Source organism: Seriola lalandi, unplaced genomic scaffold (assembly GCF_002814215.2).
Source record: "Seriola lalandi dorsalis isolate HSWRI2012SDOR001 ecotype SW California unplaced genomic scaffold, Sedor1 jcf7180002054262, whole genome shotgun sequence".
Classification (NCBI taxonomy): Eukaryota; Metazoa; Chordata; class Actinopteri; order Carangiformes; family Carangidae; genus Seriola; species Seriola lalandi.
In genome coordinates, this window is record NW_019524815.1 from 737,188 (window position 1) to 755,178 (window position 17,991).

Genomic DNA, 17,991 nt, shown 5'->3' on the forward strand with positions numbered 1-17,991 from the left:
GGTGATATAGGCGATAGAAAGATGGTGGGGTCAAAGGTCCCACAAGTGGATTAATCCGTCCATGTATGTACTGTATATTACTGGAGGAATCAGAATGAGTACTGGTTAAATGACACATCTTCCCTTCTTCTTGCTAACACCAGACTAGCTACTTCTCCATTTTGAGTAACAGTGAAATAAAACTGTATAAAATGGGGCTCAAATCACACAGCTCCACACAGCGTATTTGTTGTAAGTGTGACAACACAGTGCAGGCGCGGTCGCAGAAGCAGTTTTCAACAAATGTTATAGATAACTATATCTAGTTACAACTTTAAATCCATTTCCATTCAGATCACTGGGGAAGATTGCTTGTAGAATATGTCACGTGTAAAGATGACATTTTATTTTGAAGGTACAGCCAGACTCTCTTTTTGTATCTTTGTTTGTAGCTTTACACACTTCAGGAATCCTGTTGAGCGGCTATGAATCCGGGGTGCACATCTAGAAAACAGCAATTCATTACCTGTCAGACAGTGTAGACAGATGAACATTTCTCTGTAGCAGAAATTCATGCATTGAAGTTGTCTAAATGGCTAAGAATCCACTCCTCCTGCACTCGAGCTAGGAGCAGCGCTGTTGTTAATGCGGTGATATATTTTTTTTTGTAGCTTACGTCTGAGCTGACTTGAACAGAAGGATGCGGCTTAGGACAACATGAGAGAAAGACAGGCCTCAGAGCGATGTTATTTTTAGTGCCAGTACTTAAGTGCTCATATCTGAGCTGAGACCCTATAAATTCCTGTTTCTGTGTAACAGCCTCTCACACAGGTGAAGCTGCTCACAATATAAGAAACTAATATTAGACTGAGTAGCAAGTGAGAAAATATGGAAAATGTAAAATCCATGTTCTTGCAAAAAGCAGGTTAAATAATTGATCTGTAGAAAATGATCAGACTTTTACCCTCTTGGTGGATCTCATTCATCTGCAACCAGTTTTACAGTTACTGCTGTCTTCTGGTGTACTCTTTATGCCTCTCACCCTTTTTGTGAATACATATCTAATGGGATCCCTAAAATAATCTCTCTCTCTCTCTCATCATCATCATCATCATCACGTAAAATCCCATTTCTGCTTAATATACTATAGCCTACAGTTTTGCTGCCACCTGCTGTCCATAACTGAGGTTTTTCTGCTGTTCAAAAAAGCAATAACAGAAAGACATGCATGACCACTGAGGAAATTGGTTCAGCAGTTTATTTGTAGTTTTATTAGAACGTGTTTACAGTTCAGCCACATAATCCCCCCGTAGGAAATGAAAGTCTAAAAAAAGAACATTAGCAAACGTTATAAAATAAGTCGTACATATAGGCTACCAAGCTACTCTGTATGGTCACTGGTTGGGGAATGCAGTGCATTGGTTTGGTCACCGTACCACCACTTCTGGACAGCACAGTGATGCAAACAAATGGACAGGGCACAGCAAGCAGTTCATTTTATTCCTGTGGTTTGTGAATGGTGGGCACACATGAAGGAATGGCTTACAGCATCAACCTTTACATAATTATGGGCTGGTAACAAAAAAGCTTTAACAGTCTGCGTCTCCAAATGCTGCCGTAAAGGATCAACGTAACGTTGCTTTAATATCGAAATAATATGAATCCTACTCTGCATTTTGAACATGACGTGAAATCACTCTGTAACTTTTCCTCCTCATGGCTTATCTAGAGCAAAGTATCTGAAAACCTGAGTATTTCAAAAAAGATTATTTCATAGAAAAATAACATCTCACAGTATCCATTCAGCTTGGCTCCTGTTTTTTTCCCCCATAACAGAATGTTTAAAAAATAGAGCAAAACAAAATTAAGTGCTATTCTTCATCTCAGACGCAACACTGAGCTCAGATTCTGCAGAGGCTTATGATTTTTATTTTTGTGAATTTACAGTAAGGGCCCCTTTTTTTTTTCTTTTTTTTTGGCATGACTGAAATTACTAAACGGCCTGCCCACCTCTCCTGTTAGAGACCTCGGAGCAAGGGTTTTCACAGTAAGAAAATCAGTGGTTAGGATAAAGTGGTTTATGTTACCAAGGCAACTGTACGTGGCACGATGGGCACAGCACTCTCTAGAATCTAGACAGTGGTTTTTGTTCTGACTGCACATACACCATATTAACAGTACTTGAAATATGCACGCTGAATGCATATTTTTGGCATCTTTTGCTGACTTCTGAAGTAGGGTACGACACAGAGCATCCTAATCCACACTCAAGCAGCATATTACAAAACATTCATTTATGAATAGGGCAGGTACAATATAGTTCTTAATCTGTTTACACGTTGAGCCTTCACAAAAGCTATATAGCAATTTTCATGTCATTTCTCATCACACAATAATAAATAATCTGAATGTGTAGCTGTTGTACGTAATATATAGATATACTGCATATATTTATATATAGAGACTTATCATGATGTATTACAATACAGCAATACATATCAGGGCTTGGCTCCAGTTAGTATAGTATTTACAATAGGTTCTGTCATTTATTTCTCTACAAATATTTACAGATTATATATTTCACACCTGCTGTCAAAAAGGGGTTTGCATTATCACAATCATATATTAAGTTATATAGAACAACATTACAAGTTGAGGCAAGTGTCCACATAAGACAAAGAGGATATTGTACAAACACGTTACACTGTTTCCTCTCAGACCAGATCGACGTGGTGCAGTGGATATGAATGGCTGACAGTCTTGGATTGTTGCATTATTATTGCTCAGTATCTTCATGAGGTATAAGTGAAAGTCTCTGTACATTGGAGGGGGGGGGTAGTTAAGAGAGGACACTGTGCTGAAGTAGCCAGAGAGAAGCAGAAAGGTGAGTGAGAGATAGGAGGAGGGTCAAACGAAGGTGTCTGAAATACCTTGCGGTCCTGGAAATATCTATCACAAATGCTGCAAACGTGAATAAAGAAGTGCAACATAATGAGGGCAACAGCGCCCCAGAAAAAAAACGACAATGTCGTTGTTGTTTCACCAGCGAAAAACACATAACTTTACCACGTTGGTGTCATTTACAAGTTAAAATGTGATCTCGACATTTAACGTCAGCCAGAGGTCAGCTGTAAAAAGGCACATACTACTGTACTTCATACTACTGTAGATATCAAAGTGACTGAGAGAAAATGTTGGTCGTGTGGGTAGCTGCAGAAAACAAGTGGAGGTCTAACAGTGTGAGATGGACAGAATCTGATACAGTGTCATTCAGCTGCTGCATTCTCTACTTCCTGTCAAAAGTTAAGAGACAGCGCTTCCCCCTCCCCCCTGTCCTGTTTGCCTGTTCCCCTCTACATCCTGTGTCACCCTCTGTTGGCTGGGTGTGAGCCAAGGGCCTGGCAGCACCGCGGCCCTGCGCCCGCCTGCCATAGAAAGGCCTGAGATGCTGGCAGCAGACACGCTGCCATCAGACTGGCTGTTTCCAGAATCTGACTCATCGTCTCCCAGCTGCTGCACGGACAGTGTGGAGGTGAGGAAGGAGAAGGGCTTTCTCTGTGACACTGGATCCATCACAGCAACGCTTGGTAAAGGCCTCTTGATGCGCCCGTTCTGTGCATCCTCGTCTTTCTCATTCTCATTCAGCGCCGTCTCTTTATTTTCACCCCTGTCATCATCCCATGACCTCTCCGGCTCCTCTCTCTCTTTCCTCAGTTCCCTGTAATCTGCTGCCATGTCCCAGTTTTCATCATTCGAAGCCTCCCAGTTTTCTTTGGGACTGGGAAGCTTTTGGTTTGGACTTGGAATGGGTAGGATAATATTCTCATCACTTGCTCCGTTCTCTAAATTAACTCTCTCCTCCACCTCCACCTCCTCATCCTTCTCTTCCACCTTCTCCTCAACAGCAGCTACCTCCTGCTGTCCCTCAGGCTCTTCCTTGCCCTCTGCATTCCCCACCCTCTCCTCGCTCCTGCTTTTCCTCGGTCTGCTTCTACTCCTCCTCTTCCTCTCCCTCTCCCTTTTTCTTCCCCTCACTGTTCCTTTTTCTGTGTCACTATCATCATAATTCCTGAGGGCATCTCTGGGTAAACTCTGAGCCCCTCTTTTCCTCCTTCTCCTCCTGCTGCTGTCCCTGGCTTCCCGAGACCTCTCCCCCAGCTCAGAGACAGGGCTTTGCAAACCTGAGCGCCCCTCTCCCTCTGAGGCCCGTCTTCTTCTTCTCCTCCTTTCAGTCCCTTTTCCTTTCTCGCGTCCATCTGAAGACTTGCTCCTCCTCTGCTTAGAGCTGCTACGCCCCCTCCGCCCAGTGGAGTCTACTGCAGCCAAACCCTGCTCCTTGGGGTGACGCAGGAGGGAGGGGGAGGTGATTCTGTGCTCACGGCCTGGATGCACATTATGTAGGGGGGGTGGGGGGTGGAGGAAGGAAGAGAAAACAAGACTGAATAGGCAGGTAATTGAGAGGAAGAGCAAAATCTCAGGCAGAGGACATTATGTAATCTGTTATTAAAGAGCTCTGACATCCAGAAAGTTTTTTTTTTTTTGTAAGAGGTACATTAGGTTATCTTGTGTAACAACAGATGCTTTTGTATTTCAGTGTAACCTTCGGATAACCCTTCATTAGAAATACAACACATATCTGATTATCAGCATGCTCTATAATAGTGCAATTATGCAGTTTTCTATGTGTGTTTAGAAGGTGGTGAATTCTGTTCAGAGGTAGGTATGAGGGGAACTAAATTGGACAAGAAGCATAAAGTTACAGCTACATCACTACATAAACCGATAATCGAGATTATCTTAGAATGAGGAGGTCCAACACACAGGCTTGTTTCACTACACGTGAAGACAGCAGTGGTGAGTGAGCAGAGGAATGTAGAGAGACAGAAAATGGGAGAACTAACAGGAACCATTACCAACCGCGTATTCTCTGTCCGTCCAATGACATAGAAGCAAGGCTCGCCTAGCTTGGAGTTGGTCATACATAGAGACAAACTGGAGAGCTCCACTGAGAGAGAGAGAACAAAAAGGAAAAGAAAAGAAAGGAGTGGGGCAGAAAGGAGGAGGAGAAAGGGAGGAAAACCGAGACAGACCCAAATGGAGAGAGAAAATGTAGTGTGGGTGTGTTAAAAAGCAAAAAATATTGAATTAACCAGAAATGTGGATGAATTAAAGGAGGGAAAACACCAAAAAGAAAAAAAGAGATTAAAAAGGTAGAAAGTATTTTCGTTAGAATCAAAGCCACGGAAAAAGAAGAAAGAAGATTTTATACCCAAGACAAATGCATCACATGCCAAACACAGATTCCCTGATTTTTAAAAAATGTTTTCTACCGCTCTCCCGCTGTGTCTTACCATAGTCAGGCACGTAGCCGTTTCCTCTCTTGAGCACCAGGTGGATGCGGTGGCCTCCCCTGCGGATCTGCTCGACGGCCTGGCTGTGCGTCATCCCTGCTGTACTGTCGCCATTGATCTCCACAAGCTGATCGCTCACCTGCAGCCACAACACGCACAAACACAGCATCCACATTACTTTAAATGTTGTGATCTATTCCAGTAACTCATTAAAACAGCACAACACTCAGTAACAGTAACTAAGACGGGCCTTTTTCACAGCAGACATCTTGACACGTCACTGTAGGAGAAGCTCAGGTGTTACTAATAACACTAACGATGCCTGTGAGCCAGAAGTCACAAAACAGCCATGATTCATTTTTATTATGTACACCTGTGCTACTGTGACAGGTCAAGATTATAGTGTGGTGACTACTTTCTTTACTTGAGGTGGGGAAATTAGAAACAAGACTTTAAAGTTTACAGGCACATTAGTAGCTCTGTGATGTTGTTCTAAATGCTAACGCTACCATGACAACATCCTCACAAGGACAATGCTACCATGGTGATATTTAGCGGATATTAGCAAGTTACTGTTTGACAATTGGCGCGAAACAAAGTACAGCTGATGCGAATGACAAGATTTAACGTTGGCATTGCTTTCCAACAGTGGAGACAACTCTTGGAGCGTAAAGAAATTAAGTTTGATGCTGAACTCACGTTTCTTCTAAACTGGCAAGTAAACAGCTGTTAATGCTAATGTTGGCTATGTAGCAACAGCAACACTAGGTCCTTCAAAACTTAACTGATTTTTTTTTAACTTGAACTTGTTTTCATAGGCATTGAGTTCCTTGCTCTGATGTTACCAAAGCCTCATCTGGATTTTGTTCTATATCTATCTGGAATAACAGGACATTGTTTGGCAAGAAACCCCAACAGAGGTGTATGTCTTTTGTATTTTGAAGTCTATGGTACATCATTACAAGTATCCTGTTATTAATCATCCCTGACAACATCAGGCGTGTGTTGGAAGTAGTGCTGTGAATTAGTTAGTTAATTAGTAAAAAAAAAGGTTTTAGGAATTGTACACACACAGAACAGCAATGACATTTACACAGACAAGATGATACACTCAAATGGAGATTATACATAAATGGGTAACAGGAATGGAGTATACTGAGTAGTATATGTATATAAACAAATTTCCAAATACACAAAGCAAACAAACACACCTGCATTTTCTGGCTCCGTGAGGCTGGTCCCCCCTCCATCAGTCCCAGGACGTAGAGGCCCATGTTGTACTCACTGCCCCCTCGGAGGCTGAAGCCGAAGCCTGAGGGTCCCCGATCCAGGTCCACACTGTAATACCTGGAGTCACGCTGGGAGACAAGGGCGGAGAGAGTCAGAGGGGAGACTGATAATCATCACTGTAAGATATATCACATACTGGCAGTGGATAAAATATGATTATGACTATGCACGCACCTTTGGACGTGACCTCTGACCTTTTCTGCTTTTGTGACCGGGGTCATATTCATTTGCTTCTGAAAGGCTAGAAGTGTCTGGAGGAGATGAAGTTTGAGATTAGGTTATAAATTGAGAGCCAGCCTATATATTTGTGTGTATGTGTTCACTGGATGTTTATGTCTATGCTTACAGGTGCTTGGACGGGGGACAATGGTGAGCCGTAGAGTATTTCCAACTCTGCGAAGTATCTGAGCAAGTTCTCGATGAGGTAGAGTCACCACTGAGTGTCCTTCTACCGCCTCCAGTCGATCTCCAGGCCGGATCTGCCCACTCTTGGCTGCTGGGCTGCCTCGACGGACCGTCACAAACCGGTGAGGGAGAAGAGAGGCAGCTGAGGAGAGGACAAAAGAAATCAAACTGTTACTTACTCCTACTTTAAATGACATGTTGCTTGAATTAGTTGTTGAGTTGTTCATACTGGACTCAACTACAGCTGCAGCAGGAACATGAAACTCCAGCTCAAGCTCCAAAACTTTGCTTTTAACTGAAGGCAGTTAGTAATAAGTGGGGTGAAATGTAGATACATTTAAAAGCAGGAAGCTTTATCTCACTTGTACATATGCCAGATTTCCTAGAACAAGCTGTAATTAAGCTTTGGATTGTTTTTGGCAGGGTTTACTTTATAGATTACTTTCCACAGAAGCTTTTATATACACCTCCCCCAACTATCTCCTTGAACTACTCTCCTTTTCTCCTTCATCTTCTGATCTATCAATCTATCTCTCCATCTGCTGACACACTGTCAGATGAACTGTTGTTTGCTGTTCAATAATTTGTCTTGCTCCTCTAGAGCAAACTGTCATGAAGCGCTGGATTTCCAGCAATATTTTCCTGTCCTGAATCTGTCAAACTCCACATAACAACAGACTTTAGATGTTTACACTTCGGTTTATACAGCGTCAGTGATTCTTACTCTTGCTCTTCTAAGATCCCCAAACTTGCAGACTGTCTGCACTGGTATGCTACTGGAATACAAAACACACACTCACACAGCAATACTTGCTGGCACCACAAAATATCTTTTTCTCTGTGTGGGAAGAGGCTGGCCGTTCTCTCCCTGCCCTTGCACCGCTAACACCAAGAAAACGCACCACATATAGTAACTCCAACAGGAGTGTGAAGCAGATAATGTGCAAGAGTGTTCTGGTCTTTTGTGCAATTCAACTGACTTTTGAATTGAAGAGAAGATACAAAACACAATGTGAGGATGGAGAATTTGCCTCATCATTAACTCACTTTGTCTTATCTTCTGTACAAAGAGATCACTCACAATTAAGCTGAGCGGTCAGTATCTAAGGTTGATGAGAAAGATATTAAACAGCCTAAAAATAAATTTGCTTCCATTAATCTTCTGCACCAACTAAAAAAGCTTCTTACAGTTTTTAGCTGGACAGTCTGTCTCTGTCTGCTTAGACTTCAAATTCTATCTTCTGCTCCTCTCTCTATGTGTCTTAGTAAACTCCCTATTACTCTCCCCATGACCCCTCTTTCAGGGTATGCTGTGCTTTGGTGACAGCTGGCCCCTCTAGAGTCTTGCCAGTGGCCTTATGTAACCCATCAGGCAGTATAAACATTTTGAGATTCTCATTCAGCCTAGGTACATGACTGTCCCTTCAGTCTACATCCCTCCAGGATAAAAATAGCATGTTTAAATTACCTCATAGAGTGAATTGAAATGATTGTTAACAGATTAAAATAGCAATTAGGGGGTTAGGACTATGTCATATGACATGGAGTGTATGTCACATTGGGATGATGATCCCATTAAAAGGTACAGCCTATAATTCAAAGCCCAGAGACGCATCTCCAATCTGTCTGGGCGTAATCTGGGTGACCCAGGCAGAAACGGCAATCAGGTCAAATCAAAGCCAAGGCAGCTTTGCAAATAGTCTTCTTATCATGCATAATACATCACTCGAACATCAACAGTCGCCAAACACATGAATACACATGCAACAGCCATGCTCACACGCACACAGCACCGTTTTAGCACACACACACACAGACACATGGTGACTCACACGCAGAGGGATTGGGACAGATGTACTCAGCCACACATGCACAAACACACATGCTTAAACTACACACAGATGCATCCAAATGGACTGCTTTATATTGTTGTGTCTTTTCCTCTGGCTCTCCATGTTCTCCTGTCCAGAGTAATCCCACTGCGGTATGCCCAGCAGCCAGCGAGCCAGCCTCTGACGCGCTGCACTGATCACTGCTCCGGAGTGGTAGCAGCCCCCCCCCCCTTCCCTCCCTGCCATCGTAAAATCCCCCTCTGCAGCTCAGATGCATCGGCCCGTGCAGACATCCCCATAGCAGCCTGCAGAAGCCTACTACGTGTCGGAGAGAGTGGGGGGGGGAGCACTGTTGATCTTTGGCAGGATCATTCACACAGCAGTGTATGTGCAGGTTAGTAATGCTGGAGTCAGCGTTGCTAAAACTATCTGATAAATCCATTCATGTGGCTCACTAATGGCTCTAATACACAGACCATTACCACATCATGTCATATGCTGCTTTAAGCCTGGCTGGGTTTAAAAAAAACAAAAAAACATGTTATATTCTCTCTCATCTCTCATTGTCTCTGCAAACACCAGTGAGAATAACAGGAAATATAATCATACTACAAACCTCTCACAGCATCAGCTTCTGAGATCTAGAAATGTGTGAGCTCGTGGAGCTAACTTTCATACAGCCAAAGTCAACACACCTGACCAAGCAAACTTCAGAGTGCAACACAGATTATAAAACCTCTCACTCATGCAAAAAGCTAAACGTGAAACACTGCACCAAACCGGTACCCTCCCCATTTTTGGTAAATATAAAAATAAGAATTGGAGCAAATAATTACGTTTGGACTCCTTCACAGTTTTCAAAGCAGACTGTAGTCTCTCCAGCATGGCTCTTTCATTAGCAGAATGAAAAACAAACAAAAAAAAGATAAAAAAGTCCTATATTCCGTTTCAGGAAGATTCAAAGGTGTTGAGATTCACATATGACGGTCAACAGGAACTAAAACGCAGGTTTGCTGTCCCCTCTGTTGATCCTATGCGAGGGAAATGCTCAGCGTAGCATTTCTATTAGGCATTCAGAGAGCGATGGGGAGAGTGGGAAGTGGGAGGGAGGGAGAGGGAGAGATAAAGAGAGAGAGAAAGAGAGGGAGAGTTTTAATCTCTCTCTCTAAACCAGACTGGACGCTTTTACTGCAGAGTAAAAGGAGTGTGTGAGAGAGAGAGAGAGAGAGAGAATGAGGGAGAGGGTGGGCGGGAGCTCGTGAGGGAGAGAGGGAGACAAGAGCGGTGGAAGGAAAGACTGATGAGTGGAGGAGAAAGAGAAAGATGGGAGGAGGAAATGATAGAGGAAAAGGGGGGTTATGAAGAGACAAAGGGGACGTGTTTCTGAGAAATAAAGAGGGAGCATAAGGACACGATGAGGTGTCGAGAGGTTTGAGGAGGGAAGGTTGGAGGGAAGGAGGTTCTCTGTGCTGCGGACACAGGTGCACCAATAACCTTAATCTCACCATGAAAACACAAATGTGTGTTCGCTCAGGCCATAAAGCAAATTGAACTGCATCAAAATGAAACAGCGCAGCATATACAAGACATGGGAAGGAGAGAGGGGGTAATACATCATAGGGATGTTGCGGCCATCCTCCTATTCACTACACTAAAAGGACAGGACGTGTTCACTTCCCACACAGAACATACAACATACAACAGCATAAACAAGCATCAATGACCAGTCAGGTCAGAATGAATGGAGAAGCACGAAGCACAGAGTGAGACAAACTTTAAACAAAAGAGACATCACAGCTCATAAATTGAATTATAAAAGAGCACAGACACTTTCAAAACCTGTAAATAACCTGTAAACTTCTCAAAGAAATACTCATTTGTTTTCGTGCCAAGAGTTAGATAAGAAGATCGATACCACTCTCATGTCTGTATGATTATTATGGTTTGTTTGTTTAATCAATACAAAAATTCAAGTGTAAAAATGACACATAGATTAATGAGGTAGTGAGCTTTAAAGGTGCTAGTAGGGGGATCTGTTATTGTTGGACAGAGCTAGGCTAGCTGTGTCCCACTGTCTCCAGTCTTTATGCTAGGCTAAGCTAATCAGCTGATATATCCAGTGTCATATTTACAGTACTGAATAGTATCAATCCTCTCATCTAACTCTAGGCAAAAAAGTGAAAAAGCAAATTTCCCAAAATGTACAACTATTTATTCAATAAGTCAGGCCATCAGACATTTTGCATGAGATTCTGAATATTGATCTCAAAGACAATCACCCTCTTCCTCTGGAACAAAATGTTAAACTGTGGGCACAGTAACAAAAGTACAAATGTTTGTATAAGTGAAACATGAGGCATTGCAAGATCCTCCAGAGACTCAGAGCTCTTCCAGACTATTCACTAGCTGCCAATGAAGAGAGAATAGACTGCTTATAAATCTCTTAATGGCTTATTACCAAAATACATCTCTTCACTATTTTTTACCCATATGAACACTCTCTGCCTCTCAGGTCATCAGGTAGAGGGGCTACTAACTGTTCCCAGAGTGCAGTGTTTTTTAATGGTTTTACAGGTGGTTGACTGAAGTAATGAGATGCAAATGAGATCAGACGAGATCCAGATATTCAACTTTGAAGATGGTTTCTTAATCTTAGTGGTAAGAAAAAGGAAACGAAGTTGTAGCCACCAATCAAACGCCCAAATACCTCATGGGTAGTGTATTTGTGTTTAGATTTTCAGAAAACAGAAAATGTACACTCAAACATTGTGCCCTAAGTTCAGTCCATGATAAGCAAGTCATGGAAAAGTAGTAGATGCCAAGATTGATTTCCTTCAACAATGGAAATAAAACCAACCTGGAAAAAAAACTAGAAGAAGAGGGTTAATTCATCATGACTCATCTGGTGGCGTGTGGCCATGGTGTCCACTTTTTAATCTGTAATTAGCTAATGGTGCATCAGTCCACAAGGGCATCCAAATGAAACGTGTTTCCCTGGGCAGGTAACCAAATGGTTTTATTGGGCCAGAAAAGTCCAGCTAATGCCCCTCAAGCTTTACTTAAGATTCTTTGATGGAAAACATTCAGTCTTATAAAACCAAAGTGTGTTATATTCAAAACATTTTAACTTAATACACATGGCGAAATATACAATTCATCACTTGTTGGCTCTCACCTTTGCCATTCTCCACATCCTGAGAAGCAATGACGAACCCAAAGCCCTCTCCCGGCTTTCTCCTGAGCTCCACATCAAACCCTCGCAGTGGCCGAGTTCGTTCACCACCCTGCCTCACCGCACCTGAATCAGGCACTATGACACCACCCGCCTCATCCTCCAGGCCCGTGTTGATCCAGTCTTTGGGCTCCATCGTCAGTGTCACCGGAATCGACTCCAGGAAACTGGTGCTCTGAATCAGCGAGGAATGTGTTGGGGCTGGGGAGGGAGGAGTGCTGATGGAAGTGCGGGGCATAGGCAGCGCTTCTGGGAGCACACTGGAGTCATCTGAGCCAACAGGTGGAGGAGGGGGGCGGAGAAGAGGCGGGGGAAGTCTCCGAATAGAGCCGGGGGAGATGGCTGAATGACAGACGCCTAATGATGAGAGAAAAAATAACCATGAGATGAAAAAAACGTAGCTGTCAGTTACTAAAAATCAGTGACTCTACAACGAAAGTGAATCATTTACCTCCTCTGTAAACCAATAAGATGACTTCTCCCTGTTTGGTGTGTTCTTGGAGGACTGTTTGTACCTGTGAACAAACATACAAGTATGTTGTGATTAATTCCTTCATTGAACTGATTACAACTCATGCGCCCTGTGACAAAGGATAACTTCCATCCAATTTGGTCCCCAGTTACCTGTGCAAAGCTAAGACTCTGGACATCAGCTCCATTGATTTTGACAATAGCATCCCCTGGCTGCAGAGAGTTGCATTGCTTGCGGTCCCAGACTCTCTTCACTATAGTCATCCTGCCTCCCGGACCGCCAGCCGAAACGCTGAAGCCGAGGCCTCTGTCTCCTTCAATCTGGGCCAAGGCCACCGGCACCAGCTCCCCTCCGCTGCCAAGTCCACTGCCCACACTCATCGCCCCAGGAGAGGACACACTGCTGGGACTTGCAGTGGGGCTGGTGTTGCTATGGAAACCGTTGAAGGTGCGGTGATGGGGGTTGTCAGGGGTGGGAGGGGGTCTGAGGTGCGAGGTCTGCGGTGTAAAGAGGCGGGAGTGAGCGCTGCGGGGGCCTCCGGGAGAGGATGACGGCCTCCTGGGCGACTGAGGCAGGGGCAGCCGTGACCCCGAGAGGGTGCAGGTGGACAGGTCGCTCTCCGATGACTTGGATGTGCCGTAATGTAAAGGATGAGGGGGTGCTGAGAGGGAGTTATTGTTGTGATTACGAATCATTGATGCCCTGATGAGGAAGAGGAAGGCAAGTTAAAATCAATAGTAAATAAGTCTTTGCTTTGACACATATTCTTATCCTGAAATGAGTTGCAACTAATGATTATCTTCATTTTCGATTAATCAATTATCCAAATAGTTGCTGAGCAATTGTTGCAGCTCTAAAGGGATGAACGTGTAGGATACATTAGATTCTTCTGGTACAGTATAACTCTACAGTTATAAATAAGAACAAAAGGGAACTAGTAAAAATGCAACCACCAGAATCCTTTGATCATTATTGGGTTAAATCTCATGTCTCACTGAGTCACATTTAAGACAGACAGATCTGTCTTAATTTGAAAAAGTGAATTTTAAATTACAGGTGAACTCTCAAATTATATTTAAATCCAATACTAATCAGAATTGCTTCCAATTCACTGCAATCAACCACTAATTATTTTAATTGAACACTTAAAAAAGAAGCATTACAAATTCAAATGAATGCTGTTCAATCTCTGCAGGCACTGATCCATGTCTGTGTTGGTGTTACCTGTGCGAACCGATCGCAGAGACAACTTCACTGTCACTCTGGCTGGCCAGGGTTTGGTCGAGTGACTGCAGCCTGGCTAAACTTCTCAGGGAACGTGGTGGGCGCACGGGGGACGAAGAGGCGGCATTGCTCATGCTGGAGCGTCTGTATGAGGGCAGCTGTCTGATGGCGAAAGACATTGCATTTCCATTTGCATCTAAAGTCACCCCTGGTTCCATGTAGCTTCCGTCACTGTGGACCCCGTTAAAGTTAAAGTGCTGCTGGATACGGGGAGTGGGTGTTGGGAGGCGAGGCAGCTGGTGAAGAGGCTGAGGCTGGGTGGTGGTGGGTGGTAGGATGGGGTCCCCGCTGTCCAGTAGCCTTGGCGGGGGCTGCTTGGGACAGCCGTCAGGGTTGTAGAGCATGGGATAGCCTCTTCTAACCTCGACATCCACGCTGTGGCCCACAGGCACAGACTTGAGCATCTCTACCACCTCTTTGTGAGACACTCCCAACACACAGACGTCATTGATGTACACCAGGAGGTCCGCTAATAAACCACAATAAACCATAAAGGAAAGCACATGGATAGACATCATTAAAACACATTTATTACAACCCTTTGCATTTTTATTTATCTGTAGCAAACGTACACTCCTTTGTACCTTTGTGGTTCCTCTGACAGGCTGTTTATATGTCACTGTTTTAACTTTTTTGACCATTTTCATATGCTTGAGTGTGCAGATGAGTGTAGTTTGCAAATGAATCAACGTCTGTGTTTTGTGTGGGTGTGGATTAATCCAACCAACTAATCCCTCTAAACCAGCCTATTAACATATATGAACTAGATCAGTCCCCGCAGAGACAGCCTGTGCTCTGGCTTCCTAGGGTGGTGATATCTGCCTGTAGTGTGTGTGTTTGTGTGCATGTTTGTGTATGTGTGTGTGCTAATGCATGTGTTATGATAGTTAGATTTTGTTGTGCTAGCCTTGAGGATTAAGGAGCGTTTGTGATATACACTTGCAGTGGGAGATCAGAAGATACCCGAATAATCCCAAAGAGTGGAGACAGAGAACTAGAGACACGACTATTAACACAGATTTCTGATTAAAATATTTTCTGTTTCTATGTTTTGCAAAATTTAGCATAATTACAGAGCTCAGTCTGAAGCTATAGCAGGTCTATTATTATCACTAATAACATGCAAGAAGTTAATAACTTTTAGCTTGAGATGGATATCTTGTTTCAAAGGATTCATCTCACGTATCTTTCTGTACAGCAATACATTACTGCTAGCTTTCCTGTAAGTGACTGCCCCCAGTTCATTGTATTTTTACCTGTCTTGAGTGCTGAAGGTCCACTTGCAGTCACACTGTAGACCTGGAGGAACTCTCTTGGCCTGCTGCCCCCCACGATATTGAAACCGAACCCTCTGGAGCCCTTGGTCAAGTGTGTGTGCACAGGGAAACCCCGCAGCTCCACAGGCTGGTCTGTGAACCCTGGCAGTCACGGAAATATACAGAAACGGAGAGTCAGACAGACAGAGAGAGAGAGGATGCGAAAATGATGATACTTTACAGTCCTTTGCATTTATATCACTTAATGGTTAGAACTGATGGAAAAGAGAGAGAGTCAGATCACTGCAAACCAATCGCCAGATGGCTTTTAACAAAAAATACTTAATCGACACGCACACAAACCAAAGTGTTTGGTGGGAAGATTGCATTAAAAGCAGAATCCATTACAGACTAAAATCAGCAGCCTAATCCATTACACTGACCCAACTCAGTGCTGTAATCTGGGCATTTTTATTTACTGTTTACTGTTACTTTGCATCATCAAATGTGTGGAAAATGTTACTACACTGATTTTATTTTTCCTTCCTATTTTAGCCCCATATTAGTAAAGTGGCTGTAGGACCAGCAGTTATCTCAAGCTGTAGTAATTTACACATTGGTCCACACTGGCACATTATGACAGTGTAGCTTTGCGTTCGACTTGTAGCAGATTTCACACAGTCATCCTTTCACATGCAGGAACCTCTGGCCATAACGGCGATTATATCACCGTCTGCTGGTGAGAGGAGTGTACTGCATTTTACTCAGGCTGGAATCACAGCACAATAACAGATGGGTTTCTTACACTTTGCAATCAGCCATGTCAGACAGACACCAGAAACTACATGATGCCCTTGTTCTTTTAACATCGAATCATGTGACCAAATTATAAAATGAAGTTACCAGTCACATGCCATCCACGTGTCGACTATGCCAGCCTCAGCAGTGAGTGTGGCTCTTTGCCAGCGGCTCCGAGCTTTAGGCTTTAATCACTTACACGTCTCTGTTCAGCTGGAAGCTCATTCCATCTCATTTGACTCGAACAAGCCGGCTGCGTCTGTTACTTCCGTTCTTAACAAATACGTAGCTTCACTGAGGCTGTTCAGCAGTCAAATGTGTCACCACCGTTCAAATAATTACATCCAGAAAGAGAGAAAGAAAGAAACAAAAGAGGCTCACATTCATTTTTATAGACGGTCTCCCTGCTTGAGGCTCGAGGACTCTGCCAGCTGGTCCTCTTTGGGTTGCGACTTGGAGAGACAAAGGGGGGAAAGGAAAAGAAAAGACACCCTCTTCAGAAACATCGTAGTATTGGATAAAATATGACAGCATCAGAGTATATCACAGTCAGAACAGAGATGAGCCTACATGCAGCTGATAGTCATGCCAACTTTTCACAGCAGCTCTACTGTATCCAGAGCACTTTTGGTTTGACATCTTTCCAAGAGATAAACCAGAAGATCGATACTGCTCCACTACCTGTCCATCAAAAATGAAGCTTGGGCCAGGAGACAATTAGCTAAGCTTAGCATAAAGACTGTGAACAGAGGGAAACAGGATCTGTCCAAAGATAGGAAAATCTGCCTATCTGCACCTCTAAAGCTCAGTAACTAACATGCTATAGCTTCTGTTTCTAATCCATACAAAAGCTAAGAGCAAAGACAACAAGTTGCAGTCTAGGAAGAGTTATGTTCCTGTGAAACAGTGTTTTCTTACCAATCAAATACTGTTTCCTTGAGCTCAGTGGTCAGGCTTAGAGCTTAGGTAGACTGACTGATTGAGTAAGGGTACGGTTGGGTTCGGGTTAAAGATAGCAGAAAGTGTCTGGTCGGGGATACGAATACATTCAGGCTCAGGTCACAAATGGGGAAACACAAATTGGTGGCGAAACAAACATAACAATAGCACATACCACAACTTGTTGTTTTTACATTTTTTTCTTTGAGCGGAATAAACAAATAAAATGTTAAATCAGTGAGCTTTACACATGCTGGTAGGTTTTACCTCCAGACAGAGCCAGGCTAGCTGTTTCCCCCTGTTTCCAGTCTTTATGCTAAGCTATGCTAACTATCCCCTCACTTCAGCTTCATATTTAGTGAACAGACAGTGGTATCAATCTCTTCTCATTAGCTCTGTGCAAGAAAGCGAATGATATATGACATATCCTAAAATGTCGAATTGTTCCTTTAACAGACTTGTGAGGACCAGGTAGACACTCACTCTATGTAATGAGAGTCTCCTGGGTCACTGAAGGCCTGCTCCCAGTGATCAGGCATCACAGCTCTCACCCTGGCACCACTTCTGATGCCAATGATCCCGTTCTCTATGGCACAACCATCCCCGCCGTTGCTGTACGCCCGGGGCCGACCAGGGGAGCGGTGGGTAGGAAGGATGCTGCCGCTGATGCCCGCAGAGCCTCCTGATTATGATAGTGATAAGACGGAGTGTTAAAAATCTAAACCAAACAGTGACATGTTACCGAGCAGATGCAGAAGGGGAAAAAGTTTCTCCTGCAGTTCATAATGACCTGATGCTGGGAATTCCATTGGGGGTTGTCAGGCAAAAAGTCCTGAGGTCAGCATCTTAGCCCGCTTTGTCCTCCCTCTAAGGAGGCAGAGTGTGTGCCTGTGCATGCCGTGCCACCAGAGGAAGAAAAACAAGCACATTTTCCGCCTCACTATCCTTGTAGCTGTCCTTCAGCCGTGAGCTCCAGCATGGATCTGAGCGACGTCGGACATCACATGGGGCGTCCTAAGTCCTGCTGCACACGACGAGGGCTGCCGAACCCATCCACCCACACAGTTTCACTTCAGCAAATGACTCAGCAGAGGTCAGAGTGTTGGATGGCTCTCTCCCACTCCTTCCAGCCTGCATCCTGGATTCACCCCCC

At 43.8% G+C, this 17,991-nt stretch overlaps 1 protein-coding gene across 1 annotated transcript in view; it reads right to left on the reverse strand.

The window, feature by feature from the left end:
* Nucleotides 1–1,219: 1,219 nt before the first annotated feature.
* magixb (MAGI family member, X-linked b) overlaps nucleotides 1,220–17,991 on the reverse strand; it is a 36,923-nt gene continuing 20,151 nt past the window's right edge. The window contains exons 6-17 of the mRNA XM_087173668.1: nucleotides 17,322–17,520; nucleotides 16,281–16,351; nucleotides 15,102–15,263; nucleotides 13,786–14,314; nucleotides 12,714–13,263; nucleotides 12,541–12,604; nucleotides 12,033–12,446; nucleotides 6,967–7,167; nucleotides 6,795–6,871; nucleotides 6,542–6,688; nucleotides 5,331–5,469; nucleotides 1,220–4,361 (exon numbers count right to left, since the gene is read on the reverse strand). Of these exons, the coding sequence (XP_087029794.1) occupies nucleotides 3,283–4,361; nucleotides 5,331–5,469; nucleotides 6,542–6,688; nucleotides 6,795–6,871; nucleotides 6,967–7,167; nucleotides 12,033–12,446; nucleotides 12,541–12,604; nucleotides 12,714–13,263; nucleotides 13,786–14,314; nucleotides 15,102–15,263; nucleotides 16,281–16,351; nucleotides 17,322–17,520 (3,632 nt within the window). The 3' untranslated portion in view covers nucleotides 1,220–3,282. The remainder of the gene's footprint in view (nucleotides 4,362–5,330; nucleotides 5,470–6,541; nucleotides 6,689–6,794; nucleotides 6,872–6,966; nucleotides 7,168–12,032; nucleotides 12,447–12,540; nucleotides 12,605–12,713; nucleotides 13,264–13,785; nucleotides 14,315–15,101; nucleotides 15,264–16,280; nucleotides 16,352–17,321; nucleotides 17,521–17,991) is intronic.